The 20,491-nt window shown below is 39.0% G+C and overlaps 1 protein-coding gene across 2 annotated transcripts in view; it reads right to left on the reverse strand.

Moving 5' to 3' along the window:
• Positions 1–333: 333 nt before the first annotated feature.
• Positions 334–20,491, reverse strand: part of LOC128988569 (uncharacterized) — a 196,664-nt gene continuing 176,506 nt past the window's right edge. For both annotated transcript variants that reach the window (XM_054409962.1, XM_054409963.1), the window contains 11 exons: positions 19,538–19,621; positions 16,414–18,173; positions 12,473–14,155; positions 11,713–11,845; positions 10,983–11,091; positions 9,924–10,125; positions 7,043–9,172; positions 6,073–6,195; positions 5,345–5,511; positions 4,726–4,931; positions 334–2,014 (listed from right to left, as the gene is read on the reverse strand). In XM_054409962.1, the coding sequence (XP_054265937.1) occupies positions 1,620–2,014; positions 4,726–4,931; positions 5,345–5,511; positions 6,073–6,195; positions 7,043–9,172; positions 9,924–10,125; positions 10,983–11,091; positions 11,713–11,845; positions 12,473–14,155; positions 16,414–18,168 (6,903 nt within the window). In that variant the 5' untranslated portion in view covers positions 18,169–18,173; positions 19,538–19,621 and the 3' untranslated portion in view covers positions 334–1,619. The remainder of the gene's footprint in view (positions 2,015–4,725; positions 4,932–5,344; positions 5,512–6,072; positions 6,196–7,042; positions 9,173–9,923; positions 10,126–10,982; positions 11,092–11,712; positions 11,846–12,472; positions 14,156–16,413; positions 18,174–19,537; positions 19,622–20,491) is intronic.

The following is a 20,491-nucleotide window of genomic DNA, read 5'->3' on the forward strand; positions in this document are numbered from 1 at the left end:
TACACCACCGATCTTTGCCACTCAAAATTCATTTATAAATGCTGGCAATATTGTTTGGCGACTCCAAAATAAAAACTGTAAAAATCCTCAAGTCAGAAAGAAAAGTAATACATCACCACTTAAGCCTTGGCATTGACTATATAACCCTAGTGTTTATATAGTCAATGGCATGGGTATCTTCAATAATGAACACATGAACACACTGATCAGCCTTTCTTAAAGAATTTTTGATTTTAACTTCATGGTTATTTTGAGGAAGAAAAAAATCAAAGACAAGAAAAATGTAAAGTATAATTTATATATATATATATTTTTACAATTGCAATGCCTCATAGAACATCTTCAAATACTCTTTTATCTGAAATTTACATTGATGTATAAACAATAAAAATTGCACACTATTTAACATCGATAACATTGAAATTTCATCACAGATTTATTATTAAAAAAGAAGATAACAAAATTTCCTAACTAAAGTACAATAAACAAATAATTATTTACAAAGGATATAACAAATCGCTATGTAAAATAAAACCAAAAATATAAAAACTACATTTTATAGTATGGAAGAATTTTTTATCCATACAATTAATTGGTATAGGCCTAGTCTTGAATCTGATAATTTTAGAACTCATTGTATAAATATTTGATTCGTAGATGCCAACATTAATTTCACTCTTGCAACCGAAACCCTCATGACACAAAGCAGATACAACATAAAAATACTATGATAAAATAATCTCACTAGGAAACATTTACTTACAAAAGAAATACATAACAACATTTAACAGTTTCTTTCTTAAGTTCAATAATCTCTAGCCCTGAGAGCAACCCTCGCGTCTCCAAACTGTCGTAAGATAAAACATCACAGTACATAAACAATCGTAAATACACATAAACTAGCCGAGCGCAGAATAACATGTCATGACACAAGTTCAAGGAAATCACAACTTTCATTACGTAGAATGGAAAAAGCAGCTACCAAAATAGATTCATATATACATAAATATATACATTTCTGAAAGCAAACTAAAATCATCGCTTATTTACAATACTTTACATATCTACATCCGTTCTATAATTTACAATGAAAAGTTTTTATAAAATGTTAAACACTATTTAAACTATACATTAAAACTAAATAACAACTCGAGTTTGGCTATTAGGACAATTGCACTAACTTCGCACCATTTTATTTAAGGCTATAAAATCAATATTAATAAAAATATTTGTTCCTTATACACTTCCAATGTCTTTAGTAATAGGGAACAATATGCTCACTGAATACATTTTAGTTGATGCAACCTAATCTTATTGTTCTTAGTACAAACCAAGTATGGATTTACAAATTAGCAATTTAAACATTATGTTAAAAAAGTATGTTTGAAATAAGAAACCAATACAAATTGAAATGCAAAGCTTGAATTTTAGTTGCAGCATTTTAAACTGTGATTTTAAAGTAATGATTAAAAATGTTACACTAACTTATAATTCACAATTAAATTCATATTTATGATCCTTAAACAGGAAACTATCAGTCGTAAACGTACAATTACAAGCCACATAACACTAGGGACTATATCACTCAGTATTCACCCGTCATCAGCTTATAGTTAAGGTCACCGCGTTATAATTGTCTTTTCTGAGTTGAGCAGTGCCCGAACTCGTTCCGAGTATTTGACGAGAGTTACTTTGTGCGCTTTTGGGTTGAGGATGAAGTCTCCGACACCGAGAATGCTACAGCAGCGTGCCATGTCGTAGAACTCTGTCATCTTGAGGTCGCGGAAGTCTCCTCGGTGGTTGGGTCCCAGCTGTTTGAGCAATGCCTCGCGTGTCTTGACACGCAGCACGGGACAAAGTTCCTGGAACAGGACCCAGCGGTCGGAGAGCGGCTCCCCCAGCAGCTGGTAGAGATGCGGCAGACCCAGCTCTGCCTCCTCGACCTCCGTCTCCAGCTCTGCGGGCTCAGGCGACGGCGGACCTTCCAGGGGGTTGTTGCCCAGCAATGTAGCATCTGTAATAGAAAAATGTGTTAAAACTCACATCTCATCTGTCTTACACAACTTTCACCAGAATCAACAAAATATAAAACATTTAGCACTAAGGGCTAACAAACCAGAAAGAACACAATATAATGAAAACATAATAATCCTGACAATCACAGACAGTTGTCAAAAGTTACTATTTACAATAGAGAGTATAGTAATTCTGTAACCTAAATGTTTTTGTTTGCCTGTGATGCTATCAAAACTCAAGAAACACGTTGACCTTTAAACAATGGCGTTGGTATTTCATAACAAAAGTAGAAACAGAAAGTAATTTAGAGATTTTTCAAGCACTTTAATATGGTTGAGAATAGGTATAGACCCACTTTCACTTGTGTTTTGAACGTTACTTTTTGCTACACTACAAAGACTAACTACGAGGGTCGTCTCAAAAGTAAGTTACACATTTGTTTTAAATCACAGCATCGAGCGCTAGAAAGCTGGGAGTCGCGGGGAATTTTCGTGTGGATGTAGTGGCAACACTGTAAAAATGGCCGCCTACGGCACTCGCCCCTCCAGTATCGCTCCGGCCATCATGGAGACACCACTTGTTCCCACCGCCGATTGTTAAATCTGTGCAGTAATTAGATTTTTGACTGCAAAGAATAAAAATGCAAGTGAAATTCATTGAGAATTGTGCAGTGTTTATGGTGAAAATGTGATGTCTAGGCCACTGGTTTCCCGCTGACGTCAATCGTTTATTGATGGACGAATATCGTTACACGATGAACAGCGAAGTGGCCGCCCGTCCACTTCCCACGCTTTGACTGTTGTTGAAGATGTCCGCAAGGTCATTGACACCGACCGGCGCTTGACATTGGATGAAATCATTACACAGCTTCCTCCAAATGTTGAAATTAGTTGTGCGTCGCTTCACAGAATCATTTAGGACGATTTCAGTTTGTCAAAAGTCTGTGCAAGATGGGTGCCACGCCTTCTTTCAGAAAGGCATAAGGAGCAGAGGGTTGATGCTGCTCTCCAGTTCCAACAATTTTTTGATGATGAGGGAGATGGCCTATTCAACAGGATAGTAACCGAGGACGAGACTTGGGTGCACATTTGGACGCCCGAAAGCAAGTGGCAGAGCATGGTGTGGAAGGGAAAAGACGAGTCTACTCCAAAACAGGCAAAAGTCGTCTAATCAGCTGGCAAGGTCATGGCAACGATCTTTTGGGACTCTAAGTGAGTATTGTTGATTGATTACCTGCCAAGGGGGGAAACAATTACAGCTGAACGTTATTGTGAAGTGCTACGTAAGCTGAGAAGGGCGATACAGAACAAAAGGAGGGGAAAGTGACCAAAACAGTGTTTTTGTTTCACGACAATGCTCGCCCACACACCGCCAGTCAAACACAAGACCTTCTGGAATCCTTCCGATGGGATGTTTTCGGGCATCCACCTTACTCTCCTGACTTGGCGCCGAGTGATTTTCTTTCATCTCTTCCCGGAGTTGAAGCGGCATTTAGGCGGGAAGCGCTTCGAAAACGAAGACGAACTGAAACGGGAGGTGGAACAATGGCTAACCAAAATGGCGGCAGACTGGCATGATGCTGGACTAAAAAAACTGTTGCCAGGTTATCAAAAATGCCTTGAAAAAGATGGTGACTACATAGAAAAATAGTCTATGTATGTATCTTTTAAAATATACCCTTTTTAAATCAAATTAGGCTTTTTTATTTATTTTGGAAATAGGAGTAACTTGCTTTTGAGATGACCATTGTATTTTCTTGAAAATATTCAAGAGTTTTGTAATAACAAAACTCATACCATTTTTCAGGGTTTAACTTCAATTTTTAAGTAAATATTTACTTTGGTTGTACATTTTTAATTGTTGAAAATTAAAACAATTGACAAAACAATAACAAATCTTTGTTTGTTCAAGTCCGCAAAATCCAAAAAAGATAGTTAACATTACTTTAGCATAGTAACATTTTTTTGCCATAGTAAACAATGTAATGATGAATTTTCACAGGTTATAAACATGTAACGAAAACAGGTCATTTCACAGTAGTGTAGCAGTAATACAGTAGTGTAATAAACATTACACTCCTCTACAAAGAGACACTGCTAAAACCATCACTTATATTAGTAGTTTATTGTGTTTTGTCCAATAATAACAGGCCCTAGCATATATCCAATCATCTGGCACATTCAATGATTCCGCTTAAGCCAAATTTTGGCACTCAATAAGGTGTTTGGCCAAGTTCGACTTCATCAGCACTGGCGTTAAACATGTTTGTGATTGGTTAAACTGCTCTATTTAGGCGGTATTCCCATCTTAAAAACTACAGCAACTTTTACAAAACCCTAAATAATTTTCTATTTTCTTTAACGCGGAATCACCGCAGTCTAAAACTGGCCCAATAAGCGAGTGTCTACAATTCAACTTATATGTAAACTGATTTAAGATGGGTTGTGACAAGTCAACGCTTGCAAGAGGAAGCAACTTAAGAACAAATGATATGCCCCTTTGTCTTGCAAGCGACTCAAGCAAGAAAAGTAGAAGCTGAGTGGTTATGATCGCCTGGTGGTAGTATGAGGGCCGTTAGTTTGATCCTGTAAAAAGTCAGAAGCTCTATGGCCAGCTGATCTTAGTCATCAACACCACCAAGCTTAATTCCATCTCATTCGTTCAACCCTGTCTCACTCATCCTCCCTGGTGTGTTGTGATGTGACTCACCAGTAAGTTGTATCTGCCACGGAGGCGCCACCTGTCCTTGCACATCGGCCAGGTGGTGTTGCAGCAGAAGTCTCGCATCTGGATGATTGTAAGTCAGAGAGATCGGAGTCAGCCCAGAGTATGTGGCCAGTAGAGGGTCTCCTCCGTACGACAACAACAACCGGATCAACTCCAAGTTACCGTTCTCCGCGGCCTCGTGGAGTGGCCTGCAACATAATAATTCAATATGAATTTACATTCCTGGATACAACTTATATTTTAGCATATTTTGTGAGGATAGCAAGCTTACCTGAATGAGAAGAGCCCGATGAAGCCTATTAGAAGAAACACAAAACTTTACATTGTAAAAGAATATTCTACTGTCACAGCATTTTTAACCAAGGAAGGTTGGGGAGAGAGTGCGGCATTTTACAGTTGTCAGCTCTTCCAGTTAATTCTTCAATTCCAAGAAGACAACTTTCTCTCTCTTTCTTTCAAATCAGATCGTTGTAAGGCAACAAAGAGCAGAAAGTATCCACATTTGTTCATCTAAAACTAATGATAAGCTATTGCTAGTACCAGTTGGGCTTAGCATCACAACTGATATCAGTTTTTAATCATCATGACATTTTCTCCTCACCTGATGCCTCCCTGTGCACTGTCGCTGACGTCAGCCCCGTACAGCAGTAGCAGCCTCGCTATGTCTAGCCTACCCTTGGAGCAAGCCTCATGTAGCGGAGTGTACCCTGCGTTGTCCCGAGGTGAGGGGTTGTGATCCATCTTCTCTAGACAGTACGCTGCAATGTCCTGTTACCAACACAACAATCAATCAGTCAAAGAAAACCACCCAAAAATAATAACAATTTAACCTTAATCCAAAAATCCATCAGCACCCAAGGGTGGGTACAAAAATTATTCAGAGAAAAATTAATGAGACTCGCAATATTAAATCTTTGACAGCTGTCCAAAAAGTAATATATGTAAGACATGCTCTTGAGATTTTAATTGCTTGCTCACAGGTCTCATCAATAAGAAAAGTAATTTTTGTTGTCACCAGTATTGAGTTAGATGAAAACTGAAAACTACCATCGTTATCTCAATAGCAGTTCATATCAGGCATATTTCACCCCCTTTATGCTATAGGGACTCTCACAAGGACAATGTAGTTATCGGTTAAAGTATTAGTGTCCCTGAGGGCTACTCTTAGTGTTTAATTTAGTATGCAGAAATGACAGCGGATTAATGCGCCAGTAGAGTTCAAAGGCTTTAAATTATTTATAATCTGGGCCCTCCTACAATCCGGCTAAATACTATTTCTGAGAAAGAAATTGAGGTTTTACTAATACAATATTCCAAGTGACCACTCACCGTATAGCCCAGTCTTGCCGCTCTGTGCAGAATTGTCTCTCCTAATCCTTTGTTGATCACCCATCCTTTTATTTCATTTTGGATGTCTTCTTCAGACTCAAGATTTTGTTTGAGTGCTATAGTCTGTTAACACAAATTTAAAATCACTTAGAAATTGAATTGTAAAATAACTTTAAATGTGTCTTGAGAGTATATTTCTATTTGATAACAATATAATGTTTAAGCTATTCAAATCTCCACGACTTTTGGTTAATACTTAAATCTTTAGATCAATGGCCCACTGAAGCATGGTGGATATTGACATAAACTAATATTTTACACCCAAAAATATTTTTTTGTTGGAAACCACTTTTACTTTTACAGTATAGCCTATTCCCTCTTTTACAGACTAAACCAACATCCCCTAAAATTATATTTTCCCATTTATCTTTTATCCATGCGTTCAAGGGCATTAAGCGTTTGTTCAACCGTCACAACTTTACACCTATATTTGTCAATCATTATCAAACACACTAATAATATATGGGGAATCATGTTAACATCATAAACACTTAAACAGCAGTATTTACTGGACAATATACGGTAATATAATGAGCTTTAACGTTCGGTACAAACGTTCAACAACCACAATTGAAAGTACGTTCTGAATTAACGCGACCAACAACACCGTGCATGACACAGTATCATTCAAAAACTAAAACGAATAAATCCCACAAGAAAAGTCGTTTCAGTACAGCACACTTACTGCCGATTCATTCCGGTTAAATCGATAGGCTGATAAAAGTTGTCCGGTTAAAGAGATGCAACTACTGCAGAGTGTAGTCCGGTTAAAAGGTGTCCGGATAAGAGGCAGTCTACTGTACAACGAGTTCCAGTCAAGGATTTATTCTGGTAGTGTATTTATGGGTTGCAAATATCAAATCAGACCACATTAAGTACTTAGTTTTACAGAATAAGGTCATTTTCTTACCTTTGTCTTCTTTTCCTTCACCGAGTCAGTATCTCCATCTTTCTTTTGCTGTTGCTTCTTCTTTTTCCTAATGTAGTCAAAACCAGATGATTTCAGTTTCCTTCTTACTGTTCGTAATTTTAATCTTTTCTCACTCACAAGAACAGGCACTTCATCTTGAAGAGATATTTCACTAGGCTCACTTTTAATCGTAACCTCGTCCTCAGGTTCCTCCTTGATTTTTGTCTCTTGCCGGGGTTTTTTATTCGTTTTGAAAGCTTTGATTAGATCTTTACTCCTCTTCCTCCTTTCCCCTCCTTGAAGTAGTTGCTGTTTTGACTTCAAGACGGCTTTGTTACTTCTAAGCACTGCAGCACTCCTAAGCCCAGGCCTGGTTCCACTTGTACTGTTTCGTTTATTGAGAAGTGCTTTACACTTCTTCTCAGTCTTTTTAGTCTTCTTCTCCTCCACTGTTTTGTCATTTTCTTCATTGTCTTCTCGACATCCTGCAGGTGGTGCTGAGGCAGGTCTGTCTTCACCGAACACTTCTCTGATTGTCGCTCGCTGTGTTAGAATTCTCGTCTGCGTTCTAGTTCTAGACTTGAGCATTATCGGAGGTAGCTCGTGCTCGGTTGCAAATCCGCCGTTGTGTTTTGCAAAAACGTTGCTGAAATCAGCGACTGTCTTCTTGCGGAAGTATCCCAAAAATATTGACTCCTTGATCTCACTATCAACTGGTTTATCCTCGTCTTTAGACAGTTTTTTACCTTTAGACTGTTTAGATTGTGCTTCTGTCTTTTTCAAAGGTGATGACTTAACGATACAATCCAAACTCGGGGTTGGTAGTAACTGGAGTTCGTTACTTTGAGGAATTATTTTGGGACCTTTCCTTTCCTTGGAGCTGTCTTTCTCCACACCTTTCCTTAATGACTTTTTACCCTTTCCACCATAACGCTGTATTAACCTGTTGAGGAAAGAATCTTCCTCGCCTTCCTTTACTGCTTTTTCTTCTCCTTTCTTTTGGGATTTTGTTTTAATTGAGACGGGAGATTTTGATTTTCTAGGTGTTGATTCACCATCACTTTCCAACTTCTTAGTTTGCATTGATATTTCAGAGTCCAAAGTCATTGGAGAGTCAGGGTCTAGATCTGGCAGAGACACTGACAGCTTGGGACTTGGCCAGCTTTGCGGACCTGCAATATTTATCAGACTTGTAGGCATTCTCAGGGATCTCTTGTAGCGATAAACTTCAGCTTCCCACCCAGGTCTAAATTCTGAACCATCTCCAAAAAATGATTTTTTCTTCTCCTCCTTATCTTTCTTCCTCCTTCCACCTTTCTGCGGAGTAGATCTGTCCAGAGAATTTTCTTTTTCACTGGTTTCCTTTTCTTTGGTGTCTTTTTCTTTCGATCTAGTTTTCCTTTTAGTTCCCTTTACAGATTCTTCTTTGGGTTTTCTCATTCTCAGTCGTTTAGCGACAGATTCACAATTTTCATCGCTACTAGATTCCGCTTCACTATCACTAAGATCTTTTTTGGTAAGTTTCTGTTTTGGACCATCACTTTTTATTTTGTCCGTTTTATCTGTCAATGAAGAAGTTTTGTCATTTTCGGAGTCTTTTGTAACAATGCAGTCATTTTCTGAACTATTTTCTAATTTTACAAAAGATTTTTTCAGTTCAAATTGTCTTAAAGCCAAAGGAGCATCTTCATCTGAAGATTCATCTTCAATTTTAATCTTTTGGACGGGTGGTGGTAAACTTTTTTCTTCGACTGCAGTATTTTCCTCTATTCTTTCTTCCAGCTCTTCGTCTTCTATTATTTCTAATTTTATATTCTTAACTTCCAATTGATCCTGCTTGGTGACAGTACTAGAAGGTTCTTCCGACTTTGGAACAAGGGATGATTCTTCTTCCTTTGTAGTGGCAGCAGGTTCTGGTTTGATACTGACTGAGGAAGGTTCCGGCTTGATGTCATAAAACGCCCTAAGCGCATCCTCTGTTGTTTCAAACATCCCAAATTCTTCAACAGGTTCAGCTTTTTTCTTTCTTCCTCGCTTCCTAACTTTGTTTCCACCTTTTTCTAACTGCGTCACAAACTGATCGCACATTCCACTCCAGAATGTGTCATCGATGGGCTCACTGTCACAGACCTGCAAAACAAATCATCATCATCATTATTATTATCTAAAACCTATCCCCACTTTTCAAAGTATTTAGTTATTGATTTGAATGAAGCTTAGTAAGTTTTTGTTACTCAACGTATTTGTAATTAAACGCCTAAGGTACAGTGAAAATTCATTGCATCTTTTAGTTTCTACATTGTATACAAACATTAAACATTATATCAACTGAGTCACTGGTAAGACTCCCACCAATCACCCACCTTCTGAGATCACAACTTTGAACAATCAACTGTAAGTAACACAAAAACTCCGTTCACACAATTTATGTGGTTTGAGGGGAAGTGATTTCATCCCACATTTCATTCACATTTTTATTGTTATTGTAATTTTCTATATTTGATGTAAAATGTTTTTTTCCATTGTATTTTATTATTAAGATTTATGTAATTGACAAGACACCAGTTACTGCTTTAAGCACCTAATGTAACGTTATTTGTGTCAATAAATTGATTTGATTTGATTCCCCTCCATCTCACCCTAACATTGAAACTACAGCCGACAGCTGATCAGCTGATGTCTACATTTGGGGGAAACCAGGAAACGTTTCCTTTAACAGCCTAAACTTTGTGAACGGACTATAATTGACGTCTTGTGGGTTTGTTTTTGGAGGAGAGAAAAATAAGCAAATTGCTTCTTCTATCACCAAAAGCAAAGGAATGTTCCTGACTAGTATTGCAAAGTAACAATATTTCCCATCTCTAGCAGACAAGTAACATACCTGAGGCACCTCAGGTGAGGTCTGGTGTCTCTCTTGTAGTCTCCTGTCTCTGTCTTTGCGCATGTCCGTCAGACTCTGCCTCTCCGAGCCCAACTCTCCCTCGGAGTCAGACTCTCGGAAGTCAAAAACGGAGGTCTCGGAGGAGCTGCGCAGTCCGGCCTCCCTGGCTGCCATCACACTCTCACTCGGCTCTCCGAACAATCTATGAAAAACAGTCCTATAATGGAGGATGTTTGCTGAGTAGAGAACTAACCATGGATGAACTTTTTTTTGTTAAGCCAAAATTGTATATTGACCTCATGTAAACTCAAATTACATAAAATTAAATCAAATTACATAATTAGAACTTACACCTGCTTTAAATATTGAGCCATACATGTTGATTTCCGTACTAACGTAACAAATCTTTTATACAAAATAAATATAAAACATTTTGGATTTTTATGAATCGGTAAGAATTCATTTATTTCCCAATATTGGCAGTTGTTTAGACTTTAAAATTACTTGAGCATAATAATTTATTCTTTTAAAAGATAGCAATTTAAATTGTTTAATGCATAAACAAACCCATTAAGAGCAGGGGAATTGTACACATGTGTCTATCGCTCTAATGGGACAAAAATAAAGTTCAGTTTTTAAGACAAACCGTGTTCTTAAACTGATGCTTTGTTTAAATTTGGTAATTATGTTGATACCTATGCACATTCAAGATTAATTTATCCATCCTACAGTCAACAAATCTAATAGTTGCAGTGACTACAGGGGTTTTGTACTCAAGAATAAAAAAAAACATGTATAGATGTAGTCACAAGGGATTGGATTAAATAAAATTGGTATCAAAACCATTAGATGATCTCAACCTTGCGGTACTACACAAGTTTTTGTTGTTGTAGTAATGAGCATGAACACCTGAAGTTACAGCAACTACTCAGGCTCTTTTTGCAGTAGCACAGGTTAGATAAAATTATGGATCCGTAGACTTCTGTGCCATGAAATTGACATGCAGAAAACGAATATTTCATGTAAATGAACATATAAACATGTCATGTTTCCACTGACCTTCTCCTAGGAGAGTTGACTCCATACTTGTCTCTCACATGTTTCAACGGACTGCTGCCACTGTGACCACTACTGCTGGCTCCACTTTCGGATGTTGGCGTTCGTTTACCTGTCACACAACACATCAGTCACACAACATAGCATATTATCTTAAAACTTTGCTATCGTACCTTCTTATTTCAATGAAAAGTATAAAAGTAAAAACACAAACTTAACATGGGAGAACCTGTAATTAATTGTAATTAAATTAACACTAGGGTAAGTTCATTTTTCACCTTGTTATATTTCTAAGGTTGTAAGTAATGCCATTGACAAAGAACAAAGAAAATAAAATAATTGTATTTGAAAATAAAATACTAAGAACTATTTACGGTCCCATCAACGAAAATGGTGTGTGGAGAATCAGAAAAAACAAAGAATAAGGGAAATCTATACAGACCCAGACATAATAGCACAAATAAAAAGAAGGAGACTGAGATGGGCTGGTCATGTGAAGAGAAGAGACGAAGGTTCTATGCTAAGAATGGTGTCTGAAAATCTAACTCGAGGAAGATGACCACTAGGACGACCTCGGCTAAGATGGCAGGACCAGGTGCTAAGAAACATAGGAAAGCTGCAGAGACAGAATGGATGGAAGACGGAGAGAGGTGGTGACTTGTTGGTGAGGCCAAAAACCTACTGATGTTTGAGTGGCCACAAAGGTAAGGTAAAGTAAGTAATGTCACGTTACCTAATTCCGCTGCTGTAGGAGGAGGGTAGTGCAGCGGGGGTGAGAACACGGCGGGGGTGCCCCGGGGGGATGTAGAGGCTGGCAGCGGAGTATGTGGTGGATGCTGAGGCTGAGATTCCATTGATGGTCCAACCTGGGACAAAAACATGATTGTATCACAGACAAACTGAGCAGGCAATCACTCAATCACATGCAGGAAAAACTAAATGTGTTTCACCTATTGTTCAAAAAATGTGTTCAAAAAATCAATGACCATGAAAACTGTCAATCCCTAGCAGTTATTTTTAAGTTAAGAGGTTATCATAATGTGTTTTTATCTTTACAAAATGTCCTTTGACAAGAGATAATGAATTATTGAACTATCAGAAAAAAAAAACAGTTTTAGAGATTTTGGAAGCAAAAAATAGTTTTCTGTCTGTTAGAAATGTATAGGGCAAACTTTAAGTAACAATTGGAGTACGATTAGGTAGGAATGAAAAATGTATTAGACCACACTAGCTTCAAAATTTTGTGTTTAATGCATTCCATTTTTTGTTTCTTGATATTAATAACTTAGACAGCTACATTCCCAAGTCAGGCTTCTAAAAACAGTTGTACAATATTTGCTACCTTCAATAACAATTTCATTTATGGGACAAGATCATAATTCTCATTTCTTTGAGTTGTATAGCCAAAAAAGCAAATTGAAAGAATAGAGAATCTGTTTTAAATTATAATTAAAATCGTAACTGTGTAAGAACAATCATTTAATTCTATTTACCTGTTTGAGTTCAGCTTTTGTGCGTATTCTCGCTGCAAGGAATGCAGCAAGGCCGTCAAAGTCAGCAGCATTTTCTGCCACAGGTTTAGCAGACACATCGGCCCTAGGAGCCAATGGTGACCTCGGAACAATATCAGCTCTGGGAGGGTAATGGCTCTGAGAGTGATCAGGAACTACAGAGTCCATCGCCTTGGGTATGTGCAGCTTCTGGCTGGGATATGCGATTGCTGCACTTCGCTCCAAGTTCAAGGCATTAAACGGAGGCAGGTTGTGTCTTCCCTGAGGCGTTGGCACAGGCAAGGATTGAGGGTAACCTCTAGAGGAATACATCTTGTTTCTGTCTTGCTGCATTTGTTGTTGGACAAGTTGGTTTGTCGCCTCTCTTGTGTCGAGGCGTTTCCTCAAGATGCTGAGCACTCTTTTGTCCGCCGCCCCATTACTAGGGAGGGAGGGAACTTTCACTTGCGACAGATTGTTGTAAGTTTCTGACACAGATCTCGGTGGTATGCCCTGGGCCATGTACTGCTGTAGTGAACTGTGCGGGTAGTGTTGAGGTGGAAGGTTAGACTTGGAATTGTTCTGCTGAGGACTGAACATAGCTGAGCTTCTAATCAAGCTGTTGCTGGAAGGAAGGGTTGCGCTGGAGTGTGATGTCTGAACTTTGGACGCAGAAGTATACAAAGATGTCTGTTGATGAATTCCAGAACTGTTCTGCAAACTGCTTTCTTTAGAAACACCGTTGACCATGTGACCTCTGGAAGAAGCGTAAGAATTGAGTCTTTGCTCAATTTGTTGATCTATCGTTTGTCTCCAAGTATCAACAACTTTGGGGATTTTTGGTGGTAGCGGATGTCTCAGGTCTGTAGAAGACTGTCTTTTACCGAGAAGATAGTTAGATTCTAAAGAGGATTGTAATGATGATGAAGATGAGTGTCTTTCTACCATATCGTACCTGGCAGAACTACCTCTCTTTAGAGGATCGTAAGGATAGGGATTGTTGGATGATCCAAACGATGGTTGCATGTTGTGAGATGCGTGGTTGGGTATTGCTGCTGACGATCTGTGCGAAGGAGGCCCAGTGGCCGGATAATACTGAGATTGTTTGTTCGGGTCATCATATGCAGCAGAAGGTAAACTACTCCGCTTGAAACTACCCATGTGGGGCAGACTCCCGACCTGAGGAGGGTACTGAGGACTAGGAACGTGGGAATTTGAGCTTTTTCTAGGTCTTTTACTTGGATCTTGAAAGTTCCTGGAATTTGTTGATGAAGAACTGTGATGAGCATTGAAGTTAGGAAGGAAATCGACTTTTGGTGCACCAGCAGTTGAGGTTTGATTGACAGCGTGGTTGTCAAAGTGAGGATACACAATGGTCGATGGCAACTGCAGAGGTGGGACGGAGTTCCTCGGACTTGCTGTCTTTGGATGAAGTTTTCCCCGAAGGAATGCCTCATGCGACTGGATGCTGGCGTAGTAAGCACTCTCCGCATCGTCCTTGGCTGTGGAGTCGGCCGACTGTCTCACAGTTTTCACAGACAAGTCTAGTGGAGACTCTCTTTTGACTCCTCCCATTAGAGCCTGGGTTGGAGTTGTTCGTTGATGATTGCTCGCTTCAGTTGTTGTTGTGGTTGTTGTTTGGTTCGATGGTCTCGATGAGTTACTCGACACAGCAGCATAATAAGCCTGTAACAAAAATTCCATAACTAACTAGATTAAAATACATTGTTTCTTCATAGTAATACCAAACGGATTTTTCAGTAAAACAAACAAATAAACTATTAACAAACAATCACATAAGACCAATGTGGTCTTATGTGATCGTTGCTATTAACCTTTTTTTTTCTTAAATTATATAAAGACTACATATTTATGAACGCATTATTTTTTGTTTTTGTCATTGTTCCTGAAGAAGGCTTAAGCCAAAATATAGACTTTGTATATTAAAAAGTGTGTTAACAGTTCATTTATTTGTTATACTAGATTAAAATACAAAAATCAACTTTTAAAGCATGAAAACAATAAGCTGCCGTAATTTTTCAGCATGATAATACTTTTGATGAACACAAAATGAAGGAATAAGAAATTTCTCTAGCTTAGAAACATTTTTAGAAAACATAAATTTGTCTACAAAAACACTATAAACTCTCTAAAGAATGCCTATATCGACATCAGTTTTATAGATACCAAAAGAAACATATTCCTTTTAAACAGCTTTGACATGCAATAGTATTTTTATTCTTTACCTTCCCTCACTAACTGTATTGTTAGAGTGGCTTGTTCCATTTTGTTATCATTTTGATAGCCTACAATGTGTTCATTGTGACCTATTTATTCTGCATAATAAATCCAATCTTTTGTTTTAATGATGTTTTATTAAAAGTGTGTGTTTTAATTCAAGTAACTTTTTTTATAAATGTGCTATTTCGGGCTAATAAACCATGTAAACTAGTATGTATACTAGTAGTGTCAAAATTATACAATGTTTTATAAAACTGCATGTCATGTTTTTCAAATGCTTTGCAATACTAGTTTTTTTTTCTTTTCAATAGTGGCTATCAAATTACTGTACCAAGCTTCCTAATTTAGTACTAAGACTAAGAGGTCAAGCCTAAAAATTATAAATACCCAGAAAATTTTCTCCTGTTCTACCTTTATTAATGGCATACTCATAACGGTTAAAGTAACCCTAAATATAAAACAAATAAAGTATTATTAACATAAGGAATTCTGTACTAAAAGAGTCCAAAAGAGTTTTATTAAAACTCAGTTCTGAGAATGGCTTGATTCTATTTGCTCTACTTTTAAAATGTCAAAGTGGGAGTTGAATTCTTATTAGTTCGCCAGAACTCTATTTTTCCAAACTAAAACTGCTTTTCTAGGGTTAATATTACTAGGTAGCCTAGTTTTAGTTAATTTGCCTTGTAAAAGTAAAAATACTATACTACTTCTCATCCAAAAACTGAAAAAAAACCTACCGAAACATTGTTAAACCAGTAATGAGTGTAGAAGGCATTCCAATTGTCATAGTCTATGTACATTTTGAGCAATCACTTTTAACACTGGCACATTCCACAAGAGAGAAACTTTCTACACTGCCCAAGAGGGAAGACGCTGATGACTGAGGTCTGAGACTGGACAATAAAGTATCAAAATTCTTTGGTTTAGGGGAAGGTCCAGGTCCTTCATTGTCTGACTGTCACATTCTCTACCTGCTCCCTGCTCTCCCCTATCCCCAACCCACACCCACACAAACACACTATCACAACCTTTAAACTGGATAGACCCTCTAAACTCTACCCTATAGAACAAGAGTCCCTTGTCCAAGAGGATTTAGTTGAAGCATGATAGGTTTATTTACATCCCAAAACACCCCTTTGTTTGTATTTGTTGATTTTAATGAAATCAGGAATAATAATTCATCACACCATTCCTGAGACCCATAAAAATAATTGTTTGATTATTTGGTTCAAACAACAATAATAAAGGCACTTTTGGTAGGAAAAAAATAATCATAGGACAAAATAATCGGTATTATCAGTGACATGGCTATGTTTCAGATCCTTCTGCCATTGGCTTGTCAAGTCCCTTATATTGGGTAAGCGGTGGGAGTAACTGTGATATTTTATGGGGAAAATCATATAGGTTCCAATAACTTTCGATCAGTAGTTTTTACACCAATGAGGGTAGTGTAACATACCAAACCTTAATCAAAATAGTTCGGGCCGTTTTTTTTTTAAATCAGATTTTCCGAAATTTTATGGGAGATGCTTTTTGTAGCCTTGTCACTGGCTACAGTATAAGGTTAGTTGTTTCTTTAGTCAGGACCATACATAAATAGCTTATTGCATATTTTGGAAATTCGCTAAAAACCGAATGTCCCAGGATTTTGGACGAGGACTCATGACGTTTATCAATTTGATGATATCAAATAATCAACTCACCTGTTGCTGCGCCTGGACCGCCGCCAGCTGACGTTGCTTCAGCCTCAGCATCTGCTCCATCTCGGCCAGCTTCTCCGTGTCTCTCTGGTGCTGTTGTTGTTGCTGCTGTTGTTGTTGCTGTTGTTGTTGTTGTTGTTGTTGTTGATGATGCTGTTGCTGCTGGTGCACCTGTTGATGCTGGGGACGAGACGAGGTCTGTTGCACCGTCTGGTTGTACATCGCCGCTTGCTGCTGCAGCTGCTGGTGATGTTGCTGAGTCATCATTTGTTGCCGCTGATGATGACTCAGACTCGTCTGTTGACTGTGCTGATCATGCCTCGCTTGTTGCTGATGCAACATCTGTTGTGAATGGCTTTGCTGATGTTGGCCCAACGATTTTTGCTGATGGTAGTTGGCTAGACTCTGATGTTGATTGCTGCTTTGTTGCTGCTGGCTGTTCGTGTGCTGAGGCTGCAGTTGATGTTGATTAGAATGACTCGGAGGTCGGGCAGGAAGTGAGTGTGTTTGATAGCTGTTTGATTGATGGTATTGGTGTGAAGGTTTCCCTTGACCACTTGCATGCTGTTGATTAGGGTGTTGTGGATAGCCGCTTGATAATTGGTCCGGAGTACGCTGATTACTGGGCGGATTCTGATGACTTGACTGTTGGTGATTAGAATGTTGTTGAGCAACACTTGAATGTTGTTGAGGAACACTTGAAAGATGTTGATGAATGCTGTTAGAATGGTGTTGTGGGGTATGTGAACGATTCGTATTGCTATTTGGTTGCTGCTGCTGAGAACTAGAGTGCTGTTGAATCGTACTCGGATGTTGCTGATGATTGAGATGTTGTTGATGACTATTAGTATGCTGCTGTTGATGATTACTAGAGCGTTGCTGTTGATTACTGGGATGTTGTTGATTACTAGACTGCTGATGACTACTAGAATGTTGCTGGTGACTTGTAGGATGTTGTTGATGAGTTCCTGAATGCTGATCATCCAACTGTTGTTGAACGCTAAGAGGGGTTTGTTGTGAACTAGAATGCTGTATATGACTGTTGGCGTCTTTTTGGAGAGAACTTGTTTGTTTGTACCCACTGGAATGCAGCTGACCACCAAGAGATTGTAAACTGGTTGATTGCATTTGTTGTTGGGTATGATTATGCTGCGGGTATTGTTGACTAGGCTGCTGGATGACGGGCGACATCGGGTGATGGCTAGGGGAGGGCGATGACAGATACTGCGGCTTGTGGTGAGGTTGAGGCGACGCTGACGTGGTGTGAGGCGAGTAGCTGTAGGCGAGGGGCGAGGGTGACGAGACGACGGGCGACTTGGACGACGAACTACGACTAATGCTTTGGTTGGAGAGAGGTTGGGGACTGTATATACTATGGTGGTTGGACTGCGGATAGTCAGGGGTGCGGAACGGCTGGGAGGGCGGGTGCCGCAGGACCGTTTGCGAGTGGTAGTTGGAGGCTACGGGAGGCAGGTTGTGTTGTGCCGAAGGTTGTTGAGGCTCCGGTAGCTTGGTGCCGTTGTAGACGTGGTGGAGCGGCGACGCGAGCGCGGGCGATTTGTCCTTGGTCCTCTGCGGTTGCGGCCAGTAGGACAGCACGGAGGGCGAGGAGGCCGGCGGTCCGTGGGGCGGAGGTTGCACCGGCGTCGCGGCGGCCGGGTGACTGGGAGGCGCCGCACCGGGGTTGCTGGCCGGCGCCGGCAGTCCTTGGAAGAACGGCCGGACGCTCTCCAGCACTGGGTTGACGGACACGTCCATCTTGTCTGCAACATAAACACATCAACCATCAAAGCCTAATCACATTTCGGTTATACAATAAGAGGAGTGACGTAACAAATCATAGTTCAACACTAACAACGTACACGAAATTGTGCGTGTGATCACTATGTTTATACAGGGTGAGTTTTAATTGTCCCCCCCCCATACTTTTTTCTACATTTTTTCAAATATCAATCCCAGACCACTTCCAAACATTGTTGGGTAGTAAGTACTTCATTTTGACAAGGTGGTCATTTCCGGCCGCCATCTTGGATCCGCCATATTGGATGCAAAATATTTTTTTCAAATGTAAAGGTGGGGTTGTGACCCATTATTCTGAACTACATTTTTACTCTGATTACAATGCCACAAACCGTTTTTAAAAATCTTAATTCATTCCAAAGTTATGAGGGCTTTTTAAAACTTTATTTTTAGCCCATTTTAACATTGTGCATTTACAAACTAAGGCCATAATCTCAAAATAGTGCTAGATAAAGATAAGTATACACTACCAGTCATTGTTGACCTATTTTCACTTGGTTATGGCTGATGTTTTTTTTTTTTCGGCCGCCATCTTGGATCCGCCATTTTGAAATGTGATAAATTATTTTAAATATGAAGGGGGTGTTGTTACCCATCATTTCGAACTACTTTTTTAAGCTAAACTCAATGCCGCAATTCATTTTTGGTTATCAAGCTTTATTTATGAAATATTGCAATTTTTTTGTTAAAAATGTCAATATTTCAAAATCAAAATATGAAAATGAAAAACGGATCATGGAATTGAGTTTAGCTTAAAAAAGTAGTTCGAAATGATGGGTCACAACTCCCCCTTCATATTTAAAATAATTTATCACAATTCAAAATGGCGGATCCAAGATGGCGGCCGAAAAAAATACATCAGCCATAACCAAGTGAAAGTAGGTCAACAATGACTGGTAGTGTATACTTATCTTTATCTAGCATTATTTTGAGATTATGGCCTTAGTTTGTAAATGCACAATGTTAAAATGGGCTAAAAATAAAGTTTTAAAAAGCCCTCATAACTTTGGAATGAATCAAGATTTTTAAAATCAGTTTGTGGCATTGTAATCAGAGTAAAAATCTAGTTCAGAATAATGGGTCACAACCCCACCTTCACATTTGAAAAAAATATTTTGCATCCAATATGGCGGATCCAAGATGGCGGCCGGAAATGACCACCTTGTCAAAATGAAGTACTTACTACCCAACAATGTTTGGAAGTGGTCTGGGATTGATATTTTTAAAAATGTAGAAAAAAGTATGGGGGGGGGGACAATTAAAACTCACCCTGTATAATGCTCAGCACGTTTAATGTGTACAGCCTAGTCTAGTCTGGTAGGCCTACCTGTAGAGATGTGAGGGTGAGGGTCAGCGACGAGGTGAGCAGGTCATGGTGGCGGCCTCAGGCTGAGCGGTCGTCCCCATGGCTCTGCAACACAACAGCAAGGTAACAACATGGCACAGTAGACATATAACACTAAACATTACGTATCATCTAGGACAGTTTATGATGGGGGGAGGCGTAAGTAGTCACTAACTAAATCGATGCACCACAGGTCTATGCTGGAGGCTGGGTAGTTTTACCTTAACCGTCAACCCCTTTAATAGCGTTTAGGATATTAAGTGTGTACTCAGGAAATACCAGTGATAAAACTTCAGGCAAGGAACATACATTTACGATGGTCAATGCATTCGACTCAATAGAGTCATTTCAAAATAGAGCCACTTCGCAGAAAAAGATTAAAAATCATAACTTCGCGACCATCTATACAACCTACGGTGAAATCCATTCCGTTAAACAAATGCATTATCGGTCGGAATGAGAACCCCGTTCGATCAGAACCGCAACATAATACCGAATAAAAGCAAGCAATGCGTAATTGAATACTGGTGTTGAATACGACTGTTAATTTATGTGAAGGGAGGTTTGTGAGGGAGGGAAGGGAAGCCCTTAGGTTGCCATGACGACAGTAGGTCTGCTAGTGCTTAACACTCTATGTGGCTTACATACACGGGGAGGTAACAGGAGTTACAGCAACACTGTTGGCGAGAAGAAAGATGGGAACTCGTATTTTTGTTCGCTATGGATAAAATATATGGGAAAATACGTTTACTAAAACATTTTGACAAAATATATATAGAGAGAAAAGGAGGAAGAGTAAAAATAGAGAGGTATTTTGTGAAAGAAGAGTTAGAAGAGACGACCATACAATTGGACAGTCATGAAAGAAGTGACTAACGATATAATTTATAATTAATTCAGAAAAAATAAAAACATTAGTAGAAGATGGAAATGAAG

This window comes from Macrosteles quadrilineatus, unplaced genomic scaffold, assembly GCF_028750875.1.
Source record: "Macrosteles quadrilineatus isolate MER2022 unplaced genomic scaffold, UCM_ALF_1.0 Scaffold_3__2_contigs__length_128488019, whole genome shotgun sequence".
Lineage (NCBI taxonomy): Eukaryota > Metazoa > Arthropoda > Insecta > Hemiptera > Cicadellidae > Macrosteles > Macrosteles quadrilineatus.